The 22,523-nt window shown below is 50.2% G+C and overlaps 1 protein-coding gene across 2 annotated transcripts in view; it reads left to right on the forward strand.

Moving 5' to 3' along the window:
- The first annotated feature begins 11,570 nt into the window (after positions 1–11,570).
- The window catches only part of LOC137420554 (GDNF family receptor alpha-4), an 80,204-nt gene continuing 69,251 nt past the window's right edge, over positions 11,571–22,523 (forward strand). Inside the window, exons 1-3 of one of the 2 annotated variants that reach the window (XM_068105703.2) lie at positions 11,571–12,120; positions 21,078–21,719; positions 22,287–22,352. In XM_068105703.2, coding sequence (XP_067961804.2) covers positions 12,060–12,120; positions 21,078–21,719; positions 22,287–22,352 — 769 coding nt within the window. In that variant the 5' untranslated portion in view covers positions 11,571–12,059. The remainder of the gene's footprint in view (positions 12,121–21,077; positions 21,720–22,286; positions 22,353–22,523) is intronic. The other variant, XM_068105702.2, reaches the window with a different exon arrangement.

Consider the following 22,523-nt stretch of genomic DNA (forward strand, 5'->3'; position numbering starts at 1 on the left):
AGAGGAATTATGGTAATAATACATTATGTTTAATTTGTTGGTTTGGAAAAATTGTTGTTGGGAATTAGGTATTCCCGTTTGTGATTGTAATCATATACAATGCTATTCTTAGTTTAGTAATAAAATACATACCTGATTGAATATTATTTGTGTGACGCATATAAATGAATATAACTTTTGTGTTAAGAAAAAAACAACAAATTGTTGAATGTGAAACTGTCGGAAGACATACATGATTATGCTGATTTCATGGTAAGATGTACCCTATCTGATCCAGTGTGTGCGGAAAGCAGATTCAGATGTGACTGAGCATAAGGATAAGACGAGATCACATTTTGGAGGGATTGCTAACGGAATTGGGAAGAAGTTCGAGAAAGAAAATTTGTGGCTAAAAAATGAAGTTAATCATGGCATACACCCTCTTTCTCAAAGAATGATGAAGACATTCTCCCGTGTAACTTGGAGATGAATGCTTACCTTCACCAAGGAAATTTATGTGACCATTTGCCTGGATTACACTGCAACATATGAAAGAAAGGCGATCACTTACTCTTGTTCGAAGGCTTCGAACATTCACCACATCAGAAGTTGCAGGACAACGACATTTTACCTGCAACCTCTGTGAAATGCGGGGACATATGTTATTACTTCACCAACGTCCGGGGAACCAGCATGGAGCTGCAAAAAACGGCTGTGCCCTTGTCACAACAGCTGTGCACGATTCTGCTGGTTGCTCCTGGTAAGGACCATGAATGACCTGAACACCATGGTCCCAACATCATTGTGGATGCATCCGGCATCCCTGTTCCACATCTTGCTGGCCAATCAACGTCACACCAATACTTGCTGCCCACTCACAATGAGGGAGGAGGCAAGTCGACTACAACTGGGTGAAGGCCTTGTTCAGGAATTACTATGGTTTACAGCAAAAAGTGGCAAGAATGCTACAAGGAGAGCAGGGTCAGTCTATGACTCCGCAATGTTACCACAACAGCGAAATCCTACACGAAGTAGTGCAGGAGCTATGAAGACATTAGGAGAAAATGTTTCATACCAGGATTCAAACACAAGTGATCAGCCCTTCCTTTCAAACAAAGTCAACATTTGTGTGGAGGCAAACGTTTTTTGCCAGATGGTGCAGATGCTTTACAAAACTTGAAAATGAAGTGAAATTGTTGTATCCTGGTGATGGTGAAGTGTTGTTTTGAAAATATATTTGTGATGCAAATGCAATAGATTGAACGATATGGAAGGAGTCAATGACCAACGAAATGTTTTGTGATTCTTGCAGGATGACGGTGTATGCCCAAGGGAATTTGATTACCAAAGTGATTGATTATTTACTTATACTTGTAATGATGTTTACTTGTAGTGATTGATTATTTACTTATACTTGTAATGATGTTTACTTGTAGTGATTGATTGTTTACTTATATTGATGTTTAGATTAATGGTTAATATAAACAAAAAAACAAAAAGATGAGGGAATTGTGGAAGTGTAACTCAGTGTAACTTATTAATTGGCACTGGTAACTTATTAATTAACCTGGTAACGAAGCAGATACATTTTACCTGCAAACTCTGTGAAAGACGAGTTCGTAAATGAGTGTTAGGAATGTGCCCGAACATGATAATCTCTTGTCCACCTGGTCACAGCCCCTGGCTGAAGCACCCCCCTATCGTTTGGTAAACGGAACTCACAGCAGGAGGGGAGCGAGCTGATGCCAGGACTCGGTGCACGCATGACCTCGGGGCATTAGCGGAGAAAGGATTAACGGTCAGCGGACAGGGGATTAAGTCCAGTTTGTCCATATAAACGAGAGCAAACGTGGAGTCGAGAGGACTTGTTACCAGGAGCTCTGACCAACGGGAGTGGCGGAGGAACATCAGCCGAACGAGAAGGACCATGCGAAAAGAGTTAACCTGGTCCATTGAATTGTGCGGTATTATTTGGTAAATGGAATGAAGTGAATAACCAGTTAATAAACCAGACCTTTTGTAAACCTGTGTCCGGTCATTGGAGTCTTGAGTCTCTCAGCTACAAATTCCCCTACACTAGGAAGGCCTCTTGGCACTCCCTTGTCCAATTAAATCTCGTCCCCTTATCCGTAAGGCGGTGAAGGGGCCGGGCCAACTCTGCAAATTTTGCCACAAAACGCCTGTAGTAGGAGCAGAGTCCCAAAAATCCCCGCACCTCCTTGATGGTACGTAGTGCGGGCCACTCCTCTACCACTGTAATTTTGCCTGGGTCTGTTTTTACCCCCTCGTGACCAATGACGTGACCTAGATAGGCCACCTCTCTAGCAAACAAAGTGCACTTACTCGGGCTCAGCTTTAACCCTGCCTGTCTGAGGCACCCAAACACCTGGGCCAAATTAGCTATGGCTTGGGGAAATGTTTTAGCATGTACCAGGACGTCATCCAGGTACACCACGCATGACTGCCATGGCATGCCGCCTAGTACATGCTCCATCAATCGTTCAAAGGTGGCGGGGGCGTTACACAAACCAAACGGCATCATAGTGAACTGATACAGCCCCTTACCTGTGGAAAATGCCGTTTTCTCCTTCCCTGCCATATCCATCTCCACCTGCCAATACCCACTCTTGAGGTCCAATGTTGAGAACCAATTTGAGCCCGCAACGGCATCGAGGGTATCGTCAATTCTTGGCAGGGGATATGAGTCTTTGAGTGTCACGTTGTTCAGTTGGCGATAGTCCACGCAGAAACGCGTGGTCCCATCTTTCTTTTTGACCAACACAACAGGTGACATCTAAGAACTTCCCGAGGGCTCGATGATACCTGCATCGAGCATCTTTTCTGCCTGCTCATCAGCCTCCTCCCTCTTGCTCCAAGGGAGCCGTCGGGCGGGCTGACGAATAGGCCGGGCCTCACCGGTGTGGATCTGATGTTTCACCAGGCCCGTACGTCCAATATCCTCGGAGGACAAGGAGAAGATATCCAAATGGGATTCAATTAATTTGTGTAAGGCCTCCCTCTGGGTCTCCTCCAACTCTACGCTACTTCGATTTACCATCTCACAAATGGGATCGGGCCAATTCCTACTATTTCCTAAAGAATCCCTCCGGGGCCGGCTCGGCTGGATGTTCTCGCCCCTCACTGCCGCGACTTCATTAACTGGGGTGCAGCCGGCTATCTTCATGCCCCGTCCTATAGTGCGTGGTTCTGTACTAATATTAATTACTCGGACGGCCACCACGGGCCCGTCCGTTTTTACGAGGGTGCGGCCCATGACTAAACCCGGGATGGACTGCGCTGCCACCGGTTCGACCAGGCCGCAGGACTCCTGCCATGTTGGGCGAGCTAGCCATCGGGCCGGCACTATTGCCTCGGCCCTTGGGGGAATGGTCACGGCCTCAGAAGCCTCCAGCTCCGCCCTTTCAGCCGTGCTCACCCCTCCCAATGGCAGCTCATCTATTCCCACTTGCAGGGTCCCCCGGCACAAATCGATTTTACAACCGCTGGCAGTCAACAGATCCAACCCGATTACGCATGGGTCGCACACTTCTGCCACCCAAACTTCTGTCTCCCTCTTTACCGACCCCAACTTGAGGGTTACAAAACCACGGCCTATGATGGGGTAGCCCTACAAAACCACGCCCGTGCTCACCCCTATGATGGTTACCCCGGTAGCCAGCTGCAAACTATGATTTTCCAGATGCTGGATTTTATCCCAGCTGTCTGCACTCGAATTAAGGATCACAGGGCTGATGATCGTGGCACTAGCTCCTGTGTCCACTACGGCGTCTACCCCCACGCCGGCAATTTTGCACCGAACTGTCAAGCTACCTGTACCAATTTGGCCACAATAGATGACCTGTCGCGTCAATGAGGGCTCTTTTCCATCCCCTACTACCGAACACAGCCCTGCATGCTCGGCACATATTAGTTTGCCAGGCCCTGGCGGGGGGGTGTCTGGGGTCAGCTAGCCCGACCCGTTTGAGGCGGAGTTGATGGTCCCGGCTGCCGGGATCCGTCCCGGCGCGGGGCTCGACACTCCCACGCACGGTGACCCAGCCGGCTACAATTAAAGTACCTCACCTGGTAAGGTGCTTGCCTACAGAATTCCAAATTGCCCCCCCTGTAGGTCCTAATTGGGGCATTTGTCCGTGGCCTACCGTGCGCCACCTCTGGAGCTGCCTGCCATTGTCCAGATCCTGCCAGGCACTGGTCCACCAGCCTTTGGACCATGCTTTCCAGGTCAGGGCCCCTTTCGGGGGCGGACCCTCTCAGGGGGCCGCCACCAGGCACGGGCCCTACCTGTCGCATCGCCACTGCGTGGCGCTCGCTTCCCCGGGCCAGGGGCCTCGCTGCTTCCCAACGGGCTGCAGCGTCGGCCGTTTGGCTCAAGGTCCACGGGCGCCACATGGCGAGCTGTTTCCTCGGGGTCCGGGGTCCGGGATCCGGGGTCCGGGATCCGGGAAGCGGGAAGCTCGGGAAGGGAAGGATCCGGGAAGCTCGGGGTCCGGGAAGGCCTGGATAAAATGGTCCAATGCCAGGCTTTCCTGAGAGGTCGCGGCCATGTCTGCGTGTGCGATCCCCACTGCGCGGCGAATGTCATAGACGAGCTCCCCGATGGTCTCCCGGGGCTTCCATTTCGCACCGTGAGTTGAGCTTTAACAAGCTCGCTCTGCTGTTCTATGCCAAATCGGTTAATTAGGGCTGCACGGAGATCTGGCAAGGTGATAGCACCCGGTGGTAAGGCCGTCAGAACCTCCGCCGCCACGCCGCGCAGTGCCCCCACAAGGTGTACCCCACCTTCGTCCAGGTTCCAACCTTTACCCCTACACACATGGTCGAATTGTGCCAGGTTCACCCTCAAATCACTCTTGCCGTCATACGGCGCGAGTGGAACCTTATGGCCGCCCGAAGGCCGGACGCCTTGCGTCGCTTCCTGCGGAATTAACGCGGGGCCGAACCGTTCGGGCCCCCACAGTACACTACTCCCTGGGGGCTCGCGTGCGTCCCCCGTCCCTCTAAAGAATACCCCGGTCGGTGTCGATGCTTGGGTTGCCTCGTCGCAACCCATTCCATACTCGCACACCCTGCCTCACCAACACCTCTCGCACTCCCCATGGTCGGACATCCCTGCGCACACTCTCTCTCCACGCACTCCGGAACAGTCACACACCTTACCATCGGCCTCTCACGAACGCCCGGGTCTATGCCAACTCCCAAGCTCGTCGAACCTCCCCTCACACCATACACATTCCCAACATTATCGCCACTCACCTCGGCGCTTCTTCCTCTTTGCTTCTCCCCCGCCACCTGCAAACTCTTTATTTGGTTTGCGAGCACGTCATCACGATGTGAACACAGACCTTGCACATATTCCAACACCTCCTCCTTTATTTCTTTCTTAGTCTCCTTCCGTCTCTTTTTAATTTCACTCACCCCTTCTTCTACCTCCTAACTTTTGTTTCACCTCTTCTATTTCCCGGTGCGCCCCCACAATTTCTTCTTCTAAGGCCACCTTGGTCGTCTCTATATGTGTCCTAACCTCTCGTTCCCTTGTCCCCAACGTCTCCACCACGTCATCTATCCTCTTTGTCAGCCCCTCGTGTACCATCTGACATTCTTTCTTCGTCGCTATAAGTTCTTTCTTAATTTCCCTCTGTGCTGCTTTCAGCCCCCCTATCACGTCCGTGTTCTTACCCACTTGCTCCCTCAACTCCCGCTGTCCCACCGTCAGCTTCTCTACTTCCCGCGTCAACTCCTCTATACCCCCATGTAACCTAGCCGTACTCTTCCTCAACTCCTTCTCCACGCACTCTCGCACTGCTTTACCTCGTCGCGTACCAATGCAACAACCTGCGCCTTATGGCCTCCCCCATTTCCCTCTTAGATGCCACCCTCATTTGTTCCAATTCGTTCTTTTGGGCGTCCATTTAGCTTCCCAGCCCGTTTTTTAAATCTTTTAATTGATCCCCCATCTTGTTTTCCAACCCTTTTATTTCCTGGGTAGATTTGTCCCCCATTTCCTTCAATTGGCCCCCCATTTTGTTTTCCAATTTATCTATGTCATTCTTTTGGGCGTCAATTATTTCTCTTTTTGATTTGTCCCCCATCTCTTTTATTTCTTTCTTCATGTTTTTATTTATCCCGTGCAGTTCGTCCTTTTGGGCACCCATTGTCCCATTCATCTTCACCCGTCTTGACCATAAAGGCCATCATTTGTATCATAAATAGGCCCATATCTATTGGCGCTGCGGGCTCGACTCTCGCCGCCATGTGCGAGGCGCCACCATTTTCTTCCCCTGCTACCTGCCCCTCATCAATGTCCTCCTCCATTGCCAACTGTCCTTCTTGGTCCTGGGTTATTAATTCTACGTTATCTACCTCCTCATTTACCCCCACTGGCATCCGACCGTCTTGGCTATCCATGGCACGAATTAAATTTGGGTTTTAATAATTAAATGTCGGCCGCTCGTAATTTTAAGTGCGTTAAGCGCACTTCGGGTCCAATCCCACTCCCCGACACCAATTGTTGCGGCCAATATGCAAAATTGGTGTCCAAAATTTTGTCTATCAAATTTTGTCCCAGGTTCCAAATCCCACTCGCGACACCAAATGTTGCGGATCTCAACGCCGGCCTTCTCCCCTTACCAAGGGGGGATTAGTCCCCTTGTCTTTGACTGACCAGGCGTGACCCGAGGCCTATGACGTCCTTTCCGGACAGCGCTAAATAGGGTTGTAGGACCAGATTCGCTATTACCTAAGTACTAGCGCTGCCCTGAAACGAGGAGCTAAGCCTCGCCCGAATCACGGGTGTTAGTGGATACGCCGAGCGGTAGCGAACCAGTGATCCGAGCCGTTATCAATTACTAGACCCCGATCCAAGCGGTTCTTATTCGTGCCACGCTTACCCAATGATGGAAATCACAGAAGCGGTCAAATTGGAAGAAAAGGATTAACAAGATTTATTCACACTATTTACAATGGTTCAGCAGAAGAGGACACAGTGCAGCCTTAATAACAGTCTTAACTTACTCCCCAGACAAACGGCCCGTCTCACACACAGACACTCACACGGGGATTGCAGACGAAGGTCAGCACGTCCAGGGATGGCGTCCGGGCAGCTCTCTCCAGTCCCCAGCTCGTACCGCGAAGATGGATAGTAGAGACTGCAGGAGCTCTCCGCGTGTCGTTGGCGCCATGGGATAACACGGGGCGAACGGTAGGGTCTGGGCTCTGGTGGTTAATACTGGTGGCTATTGCTGCGTTCACTCGCGTGGTTGCGTACGTAATAGTTCAATACAGCGCTAAGCCTTGAAGTGTTCACACAATGAAGTGCTCTCAACCAGCCTTCTTCTCTCGTGCAAGTCCTCACTGCAGTCCTCTCGACACAGTTCCTTCCTCTCGTGCATAGGTTCTCTGGCAAGTACTTTCATGCGAGTCCTCTCTCATAAGTCCTCTTGATACAGTCCTGTTCAAGGGCTTTGTGCGAAGGCTTTTAAATCCACGCCCCGCGAACCTTCTAGCACTTGCTAGACGCCCTTACCACGCCCTATCACGCCATTCCCTTCAGAGCCCTGGTTGGCTGGTGGCCCTTACCGTCATCGCCTCTGACGTGCTCCTTGACGCCGCCACACCTCGACCCCGCGCTCCTCCCTCTTAGGCCTACCTCGTGTTACTCGGCTAGTTCGAGCGAACAAAGGGCAGCTAATGCTGCTGGCAGCCAAAGCATAACAAATTGCTGTGGGTAGCCCAAAGCATAACAGAATTGAGGGATCAGCCAAATGGGGCACAGGATCAATTATGCCCATATGTAGAATTGAAGGGTGGAGCAAAAATGAAGGGACCGAAACTCATGGCTTTACACAACGCAGATATTACTAGGGAAATGGCCTATACTCACACATACTATGACAGAACTAATACTCTAAGTGGGCCTACGTGTTGCTTGTGGACTAACTATGAGGGGGAAAACCTTTAGCCTTTAATGATGTCATATGTACAAATCTCAAAACCGTAGCAATATGTTTCATGTGTGTTTCTTTTTTTATGTGTTAGCTCTTCTATGAGCCTCGATTCTTTTTCCAAAAACATCAGATGGGACCGTCGGGGCTCTATGGTGGGTCAAATTGGATGCAGGTTTGACCCCTCCCCCAACCACGCCCTCCCCCCCCCCCCCCCCCCCCGCCCAAAATAGATATTTGCGTTCTTCTCTGAAACTACACACACAATTTCGATGAACCTTGAACACAACCTTCACCACCCGTGATGCCCCAAAGTATGCTGCTTGCTGGGTCCACAACCTCCCTCCTCCCTCCCAAGCCCACACCCAACCCCACGCACAAGAAAGACCACACACCTTCCTGGAAGAAGATAGAAAGGAGCAGAGTGACGTTACCTTGGTTCTTTCTCCCCCGTTATGTTTTGGCTTTTGGCCTACTTCAAACCACCAACTGAATCCCATAAATTCAGTTAAAATGGTCATGAAGAGGTCGAACGGCAGGATTCGGTTACGCATTTGTTTTCCCTTTGGCACGTACCTGTATTCGGAGCCCGTATCGGTACTCTGGACACGTATCGGAACTCCAAGCTCATACCGATAATCAGAGCCCGTACCTGTACTCGGAGCCCGTATTGGCGCTCGAAGCCCGTACCTGCACTCGGAGCCCGTATCTGGGCTCGAAGCCCTTACCTGTACTCGGAGCCCGTATCGGCGCTCGAAGCCCATACCTGTACTCGGAGCCCGTACCTGTACTCGGAGCGCTTATCGGTAATCGGAGCCCCGTTTCGGTATTCGGAGCCCGTACCTGCACTCGGAGCCCGTATCGGCGCTCGAAGCCCGTACCTGTACTCGGAGCCCGTATCGGCGCTCGAAGCCCGTACCTGTACTCGGAGCCCATATCGGTGGTCGAAGCCCGTACCTGTACTCGGAGCCCGTATCGGTGGTCGAAGCCCGTACCTGTACTCGGAGCCCGTCTCGGCGCTCGAAGCCCGTACCTGTACTCGGAGCGCTTATCGATAATCGGAGCCCCGTTTCGGTATTCGGAGCGTGTACCTGTACTCGGAGCCCGTATCGGCGCTCGAAGCCCGTACCTGTACTCGGAGCCCATATCTGCGCTCGAAGCCCGTACCTGTACTCGGAGCCCATATCAGTGCTCGAAGCCCGTACCTGTACTCGGAGCCCGTATCGGCGCTCGAAGCCCGTACCTGCACTCAGAGCCCGTATCTGCGCTCGAAGCCCGTACCTGTACTCGGAGCCCGTACCTGTACTCGGAGCCGGTATCTGCGCTCGAAGCCCGTACCTGCGCTCGGAGCCCGTACCTGTACTCGGAGCCTGTATCGGCGCTCGAAGCCCGTGCCTGCACTCGGAGCCCGTATCTGCACTCGGAGCCCGTATCTGCACTCGGAGCCCGTATCTGCACTCGGAGCCCGTATCTGCGCTCGAAGCCCATGCCTGCACTCGGAGCCCGTATCTGCGCTCGAAGCCCGTACCTGTACTCGGAGCCCGTATCGGCGCTTGAAGCCCGTACCTGTACTCGGAGCCCCGTATCGGCGCTCGGAGCCCGTACCTGTACTCGGAGCCAGTATCGGCGCATGAAGCCTGTACCTGTACTCGGAGACCGCATCGGCGCTCGAAGCCCATACCTGTACTCGGAGCCCATACCTGTACTCGGAGCCCGTATCTGCGCTCGGAGCCCGTATCTGCGCTCGAAGCCCGTACCTGTATTCGGAGCCCGTACCTGTACTCGGAGCCCGTATCGGCGCTCGAAGCCCGTGCCTGCACTCGGAGCCCGTATCTGCACTCGGAGCCCGTATCTGCGCTCGAAGCCCGTACCTGTACTCGGAGCCCGTATCTGCGCTCGAAGCCCGTGCCTGCACTCGGAGCCCGTATCTGCGCTCGAAGCCCGTACCTGTACTCGGAGCCCGTATCGGCGCTTGAAGCCTGTAGCTGTACTCGGAGCCCCGCATCGGCGCTCGGAGCCCGTACCTGTACTCGGAGCCCGTATCGGGTGATGGAGGGAGAGAGAGAGATGGTGTGATGGAGGGAGAGAGAGAGATGGTGTGATGGAGGGAGAGAGAGAGAGATGGTGTGATGGAGGGAGAGAGAGAGATGGTGTGATGGAGGGAGAGAGAGATGGTGTGATGGAGAGAGAGAGATGGTGTGATGGAGGGAGAGAGAGAGATGGTGTGATGGAGGGAGAGAGAGAGATGGTGTGATGGAGGGAGAGGGAGAGATGGTGTGATGGAGGGAGAGTAAGAGAGATGGTGTGATGGAGGGAGAGAGAGAGAGATGGTGTGATGGAGGGAGAGAGAGATGGTGTGATGGAGGGATGGAGAGAGAGATGGTGTGATGGAGGGAGACAGAGAGAGATGGTGTGATGGAGAGAGAGATGGTGCGATGGAGGGAGTGAGAGAGATGGTGCGATGGAGAGAGAGAGAGAGAGATGGTGTGATGGAGGGAGAGAGAGAGAGATGGTGTGATGGAGGGAGAGAGAGAGATGGTGTGATGGAGGGAGAGAGAGATGGTGTGTTGGAGGGAGAGAGAGAGAGATGGTGTGATGGAGGGAGAGAGGGAGAGATGGTGTGATGGAAGGAGAGAGAGAGAGAGATGGTGTGATGGAGAGAGAGATGGTGCGATGGAGGGAGAGAGAGATGGTGCGATGGAGGGAGAGAGAGAGATGGTGTGATGGAGGGAGAGAGAGAGAGAGAGAGATGGTGTGATGGAGGGAGAGAGAGAGAGATGGTGTGATGGAGGGAGAGAGAGAGAGAGAGATGGTGTGATGGAGGGAGAGAGAGAGAGATGGTGTGATGGAGGGAGAGAGAGAGATGGTGTGATGGAGGGAGAGAGAGAGATGGTGTGATGGAGGGAGAGAGAGAGATGGTGTGATGGATGGAGGGAGGGAGGTGGTGTGATGGATGGAGGGAGGGAGGTGGTGTGATGGATGGAGGGAGGGAGAGAGAGGGAGAGGGAGAGGAAGAGAGGGAGAGGGAAAGGGAGAGGGAGAGGGAAAGGGAGAGGGAGAGGGATAGAGGGAGAGAGAGAGAGAGAGAGAGAGAGAGATGGTGTGATACTGCTGTTGCATATAGAGAGGGTACAGATGTAGGGTGCGGGGAGGGTACTGGTGTTGCATATAGATAGGGTACAGATGTAGGGTGTGGGGAGGGTATCGATGTAGGGTGTGGGGAGGGTACTGGTGTTGCATATAGAGAGGGTACAGATGAAGGGTGCGGGGAGGGTACTGGTGTTGCATAGAGAGAGGGTACAGATGAAGGGTGCGGGGAGGATACTGGTGTTGCATATAGAGAGGGTACAGATGTAGGGTGCGGGGAGGGTACAGATGTAGGGTGTGGGGAAGGTACAGATGTAGGGTGCGGGGAGGGTACAGATATAGGGTGCGGGGAGGGTACAGATGTAGGGTGCGGGGAGGGTACAGATGTAGGATGCGGGGAGGGTACAGATGTAGGATGCGGGGAGGGTACAGATGTAGGGTGTGGGGAGGGTACAGATGTAGGGTGCGGGGAGGGTACAGATGTAGGGTGCGGGGAGGGTACAGGTGTTGCATATATATAGAGAGGGTACAGATGTAGGGTGCGGGGAGGGTATTGGTGGTGGAGGGTTCCCCCCGAGTGAGCACTTTCCCTGCGGTTGTCACTGAGCGTCGATCGAACCCGCGCTCGTTCTCCCGCCCCGCTGCCGCAGATCACGGGTCGCAGTGGATTAAAGGGTTTGGAACCGCCTCTCCCTCTCCCTCTCTCTCTCTCTCTCTCTCTCTGTCTGTCTCTCTACAGTTGCTCTTTCTCTAAGTCTAAGGTTTCGGCGCTCTAAGGTCTCGGCCCTTCCAGTGCGTATTGTGTTGATAAAACCCTTCGATCCCATACCCGAGGACTCCTCCGGGGGTCTTGCTATGCACGGATGGCGCGACCACTCTTGGTGACCGGATCCCACGAAGATCCCACGATGCGCGTCCGATGATCAGCGAACTCCGGACTTTGAGCGCAAGACAAACTGAAGCGGGATCGCTCGGCTTTCGTGGTTTCAAGGTCTGCGCGGTCCCACTCCCAGTGCTGTTGAAGACTACATTATGGATCGGATCTTCATCCTCACTATTGCGACCGTCGGAACTGCTGCGCTGATCGGTGTGGGTGAGTAATGAGCGCGGTTTGTGTTTGTCTCTCGGGATGAGCGACCTGGGATGACATCGCGGCCTTGACGTTCCTACAACACGGCACGTCAATCCCAGCACGGGGAAATCAACCACAGTACGGAGAGTAAATCACAGTACGGAGAGTAAATCGCAGCACGGAGAGTAAATCGCAGCACGGAGAGTAAATCGCAGCACGGGGAGTAAATCACAGCACGGGGATTAAACCATAGCACGTGGATTAGACCATAGCACGTGGATTAAACCATAGCACGTGGATTAAATAACAGCACGGAGAGTAAATCCCAGCACGGGGAAATCAACCACAGTACGGAGAGTAAATCACAGCATGGGGAGTAAATCATGGCACAGGGAGTAAATCATGCCACAGGGAGTATATCACAGCACGGGGATTAAACCATAACACGGGGATTAAACCATAGCACGTGGATTAAAGAACAGCATGGAGAGTAAATCACAGCACGGAGAGTAAATCATGGCACAGGGACTAAATCACGGCACGGGGATTAAACCATAGCATGTGGATTAAACCATAGCACGTGGATTAAATCACAGCACGGAGATTAAATCACAGCACGGGGAATCAACCACAGTACGGAGAGATAATCACAGCATGGGGAGTAAATCACAGCACGGAGTAAATCATGGCACAAGGAGTAAATCACATCACAGGGATTAAACCATAACACTGGGATTAAACCATAGCATGTGGATTAAATAACAGCATGGAGAGTCAATCACAGCATGGAGAGTAAATCACAGCATGGAGAGAAAATCACAGCATCGGGAGTAAATCACAGCACGGAGTAAATCATGGCACAAGGAGTAAATCACATCACAGGGATTAAACCATAACACTGGGATTAAACCATAGCACGTGGATTAAATAACAGCATGGAGAGTCAATCACAGCATGGAGAGAAAATCATGGCACAGGGAGTAAATCATGCCACAGGGAGTATATCACAGCACGGGGATTAAACCATAACACGGGGATTAAACCATAGCACGTGGATTAAAGAACAGCATGGAGAGTAAATCACAGCACGGAGAGTAAATCATGGCACAGGGACTAAATCACGGCACGGGGATTAAACCATAGCATGTGGATTAAACCATAGCACGTGGATTAAATCACAGCACGGAGATTAAATCACAGCACGGGGAATCAACCACAGTACGGAGAGATAATCACAGCATGGGGAGTAAATCACAGCACGGAGTAAATCATGGCACAAGGAGTAAATCACATCACAGGGATTAAACCATAACACTGGGATTAAACCATAGCATGTGGATTAAATAACAGCATGGAGAGTCAATCACAGCATGGAGAGTAAATCACAGCATGGAGAGTAAATCACAGCATGGGGAGTAAATCATGGCACAAGGAGTAAATCACATCACAGGGATTAAACCATAACACTGGGATTAAACCATAGCATGTGGATTAAATAACAGCATGGAGAGTCAATCACAGCATGGAGAGAAAATCACAGCATGGAGAGAAAATCACAGCATGGGGAGTAAATCACAGCACGGAGTAAATCATGGCACGAGGAGTAAATCACATCACAGGGATTAAACCATAACACTGGGATTAAACCATAGCACGTGGATTAAATAACAGCATGGAGAGTCAATCACAGCATGGAGAGTAAATCACAGCATGGAGAGTAAATCACAGCATGGGAAGTAAATCACAGCATGGAGAGTAAATCACAGCATGGAGAGTAAATCACAGCATGGGAAGTAAATCACAGCATGGAGAGTAAATCACAGCATGGAGAGTAAATCACAGCATGGGAAGTAAATCACAGCATGGAGAGTAAATCATAGCACATGGATAACAGCATGAAAGTAAATCACATCACTGGGATTAAATCACAGCACGGAGAGTAAATCATGGCATGGGGATCAAATCACAGCACTGGGATTAAACCATAGCACGTGGATTAAATAACAACATGGGAGTAAATCACATCATGGGGATTAAATATATCACAGCACGGAGGGTAAATCATTGCACGGGGAGTAAATCACAACACGGGGAATAAATCACAGCACGGGAAGTAAATCACAGCACAGGGGTTAAATCACAGCACTGAGAGTAAATCACAGCACTAAGAGTAAATCACAGCATGGAGAGTAAATCACAGAACAGGTAGTAAATCACGGCACAGAGAGTAAATCGCGACATGGAGAGTAAATCATAGCACGGGGATTAAATCACAGCACTGGGATTAAATCACAGCACTGGGATTAAACCATAGCACGAGGATTAAATCACAGCACGGGGATTGCACCACAGCATGGGGATTAAATCACATCACGTGGAGTAAATCACAGCAAGATAGACAACACAGCACGGGAATAAACCACGGCAGCATGGGAAGGGTCAAGAATAAAAGCACGTGGGTGGGGCTCGACCACGGCAGCACTGGGGGAGGAGGTGGAGCATAGGGGTCAACCACAGCAGCACGAGGTGTAAACAACAACTGCACAGGGGATCAACCACGGCAGCACTGGGGGGAGGAGATGGAGCACAGGGGTCAAAGCACAGCAGCACGAGGTGTAAACAACAACTGCACTGGGGGTCAACCATGGGAGCATGGGGAGTCATCAGGTGCAGAACTTGAGGTCAACCACAGCAGCATGCGGAGTCATGACGGCAGCATGGTGAATCAACACGACAGCACGGGGAATCAACACGACAGCACGGTGAATCAACACGACAGCACGGTGAAGCAACACGACAGCACGGTGAATCAACACGACAACATGGTGAATCAACATGGCAACACGGTGAATCATCCACGGCACCACTACAGGCCAACCACGGCAACAACCACCACAGTATGGGGAGTCAATACGAAGGGACAGGGAGTCAACACGGCAGCACTGGAGGTCACCCACGCCAGGTCACCCAACAATGGCAGCACGGGGACAGGGAGTCAACCAGGGCAGCACGGGGACAGGGAGTCACCCAGGGCAGAACGGGGACAGGGAGTCAACCAGGGCAGCATGGGGACAGGGAGTCAACCAGGGCAGCACGGGGACAGGGAGTCAACCAGGGCAGCACGAGAACAGGGAGTCAACCAGGGCAGCACGGGGACGGGGAGTCAACCAGGGCAGCACGGGGACGGGGAGTCAAACAGGGCAGCACGGGGACGGGGAGTCAAACAGGGCAGCACGGTGACGGGGAGTCAACCAGGGCAGCACGGCGACAGGGAATCAACCAGGGCAGCACGGGGACGGGGAGTCAACTAGGGCAGCACGGGGACGGGGAGTCAACCAGGGCAGCACGGGAACGGGGATTCAACCAGGGCCACACGGGGATACGGAGTCAACAAGGACAGCACGGGGACAGGGAGTCAGCCAGGGCAGCACGGGGACAGGGAGTCAACCAGGGCAGCACGGGGACAGGGAGTCAACCAGGGCAGCACGGGGGACAGGGAGTCGACCAAGGCAGCACGGGGACAGGGAGTCGACCAAGGCAGCACGGGGACAGGGAGTCGACCAAGGCAGCACGGGGACGGGGATTCAACCAGGGCAGCAAGGGGACAGGGAGTCAACCAGGGCAGCACAGGGACGGGGAGTCAACCAGGGCAGCATGGTGATGGGGAGTCAACCAGGGCTGCACGGGGACAGGGAGTCAACCAGGGCAGCACGGGGACTGGGAGTCAACCAGGGCAGCATGGGGACAGGGAGTCAACCAGGGCAGTATGGGGACAGGGAGTCAACCAGGGCAACATGGACACAGGGAGTCAACCAGGGCAGCATAGGGACAGGGACTCAACCAGGGCAGCACAGGGACAGGGAGTCAACCACAGCAGCACGGACACAGGGAGTCAACCAGGGCAGCACGGGGACAGGGAGTCAACCAGGGCAGCATAGGGACAGGGAGTCAACCAGGGCAGCACTGGGACAGGGAGTCAACCAGGGCAGCACAGGGACGGGGAGTCAACCAGGGCAGCACGGGGACGGGGAGTCAACCAGGGCAGCATGGGGACAGGGAGTCAACCAGGGCAGCATAGGGACAGGGATTCAACCAGGGCAGCACGGGGATGGGGAGTCAACCAGGGCAGCATAGGGACAGGGAGTCAACCAGGGCAGCACGGGGACAGGGAGTCAACCAGGGCAGCATAGGGACAGGGAGTCAACCAGGGCAGCACGGGGACAGGGAGTCAACCAGGGCAGCACAGGGACAGGGAGTCAACCAGGGCAGAATATGGACAGGGAGTCAACCAGGGCAGCATGGTGATGGGGAGTCAACCAGGGCAACACGGGAACAGGGAGTCAACCAGGGCAGCATGGGGACGGGGAGTCAACCAGGGAAGCATAGTGACAGGGAGTCAACCAGGGCAGCACGGGATCAGGGAGTCAACCAGGGCAGAACGGGGACGGGGAGTCCACCAGGGCAGTGTAGGGAGAGGAAGTCAACCAGGGCAGCACGGGGACGGGGAGTCCACCAGGGCAGTGTAGGGAGAGGAAGTCAACCAGGGCCGCACGGGGACGGGGAGTCAACCAGGGCCGCACGGGGACGGGGAGTCAACCAGGGCCGCACGGGGACGGGGAGTCAATCAGGGCCGCACGGGGAAGGGGAGTCAACAAGGGCCGCACGGGGACGGGGAGTCGTCCACCGCCACACGGGTAGTCAGTCACAGTTCGGGGAGTCATTCACAGTCTGAGGAATTAGTTATGGATGGGGAATCAAATTGAAGGAGTCGCACATAAAAGAAACCACAACCTGTTGAGGTTGCAGGTAACACCGCTGTTCTTAAGTCCATCAACTCGATCGTCATTGGTATTATTTTGTGAGCATCCAACATTTAAAGTTTCAACCACAGATTATTAAATCCCTCCCCCAGTGGGTGCCACTAACTTAGTTTGTGAGTGATGAACATTGGAGATAATCCTCTCCTTTATCTCCATCTTTATTCCAGGTATTCTGAGTCCTGCCCATATCTCATTCCGTACTCATGGTATTTCAAGTACTTTGCCTCATCTCCTTATTCCCAATATTCCAAGTCCTGTTCCATATCTCACACATTATTCACAGTATTCCAAGTCCTGTTCCTTATCTCACACATTATTCACAGTATTCCAAGTCCTACACTTTATCTCACACATTATTCCCAGTATTCCAAGTCCTACACTTTATCTCACACATTATTCACAGTATTCCAAGTCCTACACTTTATCTCACACATTATTCCCAGTATTCCAAGTCTTGTTCCTTATCTCACACATTATTCACAGTATTCCAAGTCCTACACTTTATCTCACACATTATTCCCAGTATTCCAAGTCTTGTTCCTTATCTCACACATTATTCACAGTATTCCAAGTCCTACACTTTATCTCACACATTATTCCCAGTATTCCAAGTCCTGTTCCTTATCTCACACATTATTCACAGTATTCCAAGTCCTGTTCCTTATCTCACACATTATTCACAGTATTCCAAGTCCTACACTTTATCTCACACATTATTCCCAGTATTCCAAGTCTTGTTCCATATCTCACACATTATTCACAGTATTCCAAGTCCTACACTTTATCTCACACATTATTCCCAGTATTCCAAGTCCTGTTCCTTATCTCACACATTATTCACAGTATTCCAAGTCCTGTTCCTTATCTCACACATTATTCACAGTATTCCAAGTCCTACACTTTATCTCACACATTATTCCCAGTATTCCAAGTCCTACTCTTTATCTCACTCCTTCAATGTATTCGGAGTCGTGTCCCTTATTCACTCATTATATTCCATGTATTCTGATTCCTGTCCTTTTTCTCACTCCTCCATCATGATATTCCAAATCCTGTTCCTTATCTCACGCATTATTCCCAGTATTCCAAGTCTTGCTCCTTATCTCACGCATTATTCCAAGTCCTGTTCCTTATCTCACACATTATTCCCAGTATTCCAAGTCTGGCTCCTTATCTCACACATTATTCCCAGTATTCCAAGTCCTTTCCCTTATTCACTCATTATATTCCTTGTATTCTGAGTCCTGTCCTTTTTCTCACTCCTCCATCATGATATTCCAAATCCTTTTCCTCATCTCACGCATTATTCCCAGTATTCCAAGTCTTGCTCCTTATCTCACACATTATTCACATTATTCCAAATCCTTTTCCTCATCTCACACATTATTCACAGTATTCCAAGTCCTGTTCCTTATCTCACACATTATTCCCAGTATTCCAAGTCCTACACTTTATCTCACACATTATTCCCAGTATTCCAAGTCCTACACTTTATCTCACACATTATTCCCAGTATTCCAAGTCATTTTCCTTATCTCACTCATTATATTTCCTTGTATTCTGAGTCCTGCCCTTTTTCTCACTCCTCCATCATGATATTTCAAATCCTTTTCCTCATCTCACACATTATTCCCAGTATTCCAAGTTCTACTCTTTATCTCACTTCTTCAATGTATTCTGAGTCGTGTCCCTTATTCACTCATTATATTCCTTGTATTCTGAGTCCTGTCCTTTTTCTCACTCCTCCATCATGATATTCCAAATCCTGTTCCTTATCTCACGCATTATTCCCAGTATTCCAAGTCTTGCTCCTTATCTCACGCATTATTCCAAGTCCTGTTCCTTATCTCACACATTATTCCCAGTATTCCAAGTCTGGCTCCTTATCTCACACATTATTCCCAGTATTCCAAGTCCTTTCCCTTATTCACTCATTATATTCCTTGTATTCTGAGTCCTGTCCTTTTTCTCACTCCTCCATCATGATATTCCAAATCCTTTTCCTCATCTCACGCATTATTCCCAGTATTCCAAGTCTTGCTCCTTATCTCACACATTATTCACATTATTCCAAATCCTTTTCCTCATCTCACACATTATTCACAGTATTCCAAGTCCTGTTCCTTATCTCACACATTATTCCCAGTATTCCAAGTCCTACACTTTATCTCACACATTATTCCCAGTATTCCAAGTCCTACACTTTATCTCACACATTATTCCCAGTATTCCAAGTCCTTTTCCTTATCTCACTCATTATATTTCCTTGTATTCTGAGTCCTGCCCTTTTTCTCACTCCTCCATCATGATATTTCAAATCCTTTTCCTCATCTCACACATTATTCCCAGTATTCCAAGTCCTACTCTTTATCTCACTTCTTCAATGTATTCTGAGTCGTGTCCCTTATTCACTCATTATATTCCTTGTATTCTGAGTCCTGTCCTTTTTCTCACTCCTCCATCATGATATTCCAAATCCTTTTCCTCATCTCACGCATTATTCCCAGTATTCCAAGTCTTGCTCCTTATCTCACACATTATTCACATTATTCCAAATCCTTTTCCTCATCTCACACATTATTCCCAGTATTCCAAGTCTTGCTCCTTATCTCACACATTATTCCCAGGATTCCAAGTCCTACACTTTATCTCACACATTATTCCCAGTATTCCAAGTCCTACACTTTATCTCACACATTATTCCCAGTATTCCAAGTCCTTTTCCTTATCTCACTCATTATATTCCTTGTATTCTGAGTCCTGTCCTTTTTCTCACTCCTCCATCATGATATTTCAAATCCTTTTCCTCATCTCACGCATTATTCCCAGTATTCCAAGTCTTGCTCCTTATCTCACACATTATTCACATTATTCCAAATCCTTTTCCTCATCTCACACATTATTCCCAGTATTCCAAGTCTTGCTCCTTATCTCACACATTATTCCCAGGATTCCAAGTCCTACACTTTATCTCACACATTATTCCCAGTATTCCAAGTCCTACACTTTATCTCACACATTATTCCCAGTATTCCAAGTCCTTTTCCTTATCTCACTCATTATATTTCCTTGTATTCTGAGTCCTGCCCTTTTTCTCACTCCTCCATCATGATATTTCAAATCCTTTTCCTCATCTCACACATTATTCCCAGTATTCCAAGTTCTACTCTTTATCTCACTTCTTCAATGTATTCTGAGTCGTGTCCCTTATTCACTCATTATATTCCTTGTATTCTGAGTCCTGTCCTTTTTCTCACTCCTCCATCATGATATTCCAAATCCTTTTCCTCATCTCACGCATTATTCCCAGTATTCCAAGTCTTGCTCCTTATCTCACACATTATTCACATTATTCCAAATCCTTTTCCTCATCTCACACATTATTCCCAGTATTCCACGTCTTGCTCCTTATCTCACACATTATTCACAGTATTCCAAGTCCTGTTCCTTATCTCACACATTATTCCCAGTATTCCAAGTCCTACACTTTATCTCACACATTATTCCCAGTATTCCAAGTCCTACACTTTATCTCACACATTATTCCCAGTATTCCAAGTCCTTTTCCTTATCTCACTCATTTTATTTCCTTGTATTCTGAGTCCTGTCCTTTTTCTCACTCCTCCATCATGATATTTCAAATTCTTTTCCTCATCTCACACATTATTCCCAGTATTCCAAGTCCTACTCTTTATCTCACTTCTTCAATGTATTCTGAGTCGTGTCCCTTATTCACTCATTATATTCCTTGTATTCTGAGTCCTGTCCTTTTTCTCACTCCTCCATCATGATATTCCAAATCGTTTTCCTCATCTCACGCATTATTCCCAGTATTCCAAGTCTTGCTCCTTATCTCACACATTATTTACAGTATTCCAAGGCCTTTCCCTTATCTCACTCATTATATTTCCTTGTATTCTGAGTCCTGTCCTTTTTCGCTCTCCTTCTTCATGATATTCCAAATCCTTTCCATTATCTCACTCATTATTGTTGTTTTTCTGAGTCCTGCTCTTTATCTCACTAATAATTCTCCGTATTCTGAGGTCTGTCCCTTATTCCCAGCTTCTTTCCTGGTCACATTCTCTCAAAGCCTTAGTCGTGCTCACCCATTAATGACTACCTAACCCTCTCCCCTCACCCATTCCCCCGCTTTTGCAGGACACTGTGCCGCTTCCTCAGAATCGGACTCGGTGTCCCGGCGAACCAGCCATTTCGACACCATGCTGGGAGCAGGACGTCCTCAGTACCAGACCGACACCGTACTGCGAGCAGGACCTCACCAATACCAAACTGACTCCATGTTGCGAGCAGGACCTCCTCCGTACCAAACTGACTCCATGTTGCGAGCAGGACCTCATCCATACCAAACTGACTCCATGTTGCGAGCAGGACCTCCTCCGTACCAAACTGACTCCATGTTACGAGCAGGAGCTCATCCATACCAAACGGACTCCATGTTGCGAGCAGGACCTCCACCGTACCAAGCCGACTCAATGTTGCGAGCAGGACCTCCTCCGTACCAAGCCGACTCCTTGTTGCGAACAGGACCTCCTCCGTACCAGACAGACTGTGTGCGCGGCCAAGAGCTGTGTATGGCTGACACCGTGTGCTCAAGCAGTCTCCGTACGATGAGGCAGTGCGTGGCCGGCTCAGGGGACTTGTTGGCACTCAAGGAGTGCGTGGCGGCCGTGGAGGCTCTGCAGGCGAGCGCTCTCTACTACTGCCGGTGCCGGCGGGGCATGAGGCGTGAGAAGAGCTGCTTGAGGATCTACTGGGTCATCAACGAGGGCCTGGCACGAGGTAAGAGCCGTTTCTGCCTTTTTAACCAATCACGCAGTGCACCAAATTACATCATCATTGTCACTTGATAATATTATTATTATTATGACAATGGCTTATCCAGGCATGTCTTGTTTAATGCAGAAAAATATTAATGATCCAAATTGCGAACATTCTACAACAGATCGACTGGTTATAAAATCAGCGCTAACGACAAATCAATGCTCCGAACCCTCCTCCAAGCCAGCCCCATATGACTGATGGTTCTTTCTTTCTTTTCTCCAACAATAACGAAACACATTCTGGGTGGTGACCTTAAGGGCAATCGATTAATCGTGAATGCCAGTGGTCTCGGACACCTAATACATAATGGTCGAGGATACATGATACAACCAGCCAGATCATTGAGACCGGCACAATTTGCCAGGAATGGTTGTCGATTTAAGATTTGCTAAACCTGTGTGACTGCTGCACATTGTCATTTGAGAAGCCTGTGCTTGATAAGGTATGGAGTTTAGGGGGTCAAGAGTACACCACAATTTTCTGTCGACTCATCGATGCACCCAACCCTCCTTTTCCTTCCCCAAGGAGACGACCTTTTCGAGAATTCACCCTACGAACCCACGAGTTACTTATCACAAGCTCTTGCTACAGGTAAGGCATCCCTTTCACTTACTTACTGAGGGTAAGACCCCTGTAATTTTCCGATATGCAGGTAAGACCCCCATGCACAAAAGCCCACCCTTCAGAGCTGCAGCAAAGACCCCTCTTCCTTTCCGAGCTTCAGGGATTCGGGAAAAACACCGTGCGTTTACGGACAGCCAG

The sequence above is a fragment of the Myxine glutinosa genome, chromosome 2 (assembly GCF_964187855.1).
Source record: "Myxine glutinosa chromosome 2, kmMyxGlut1.1, whole genome shotgun sequence".
Lineage (NCBI taxonomy): Eukaryota > Metazoa > Chordata > Myxini > Myxiniformes > Myxinidae > Myxine > Myxine glutinosa.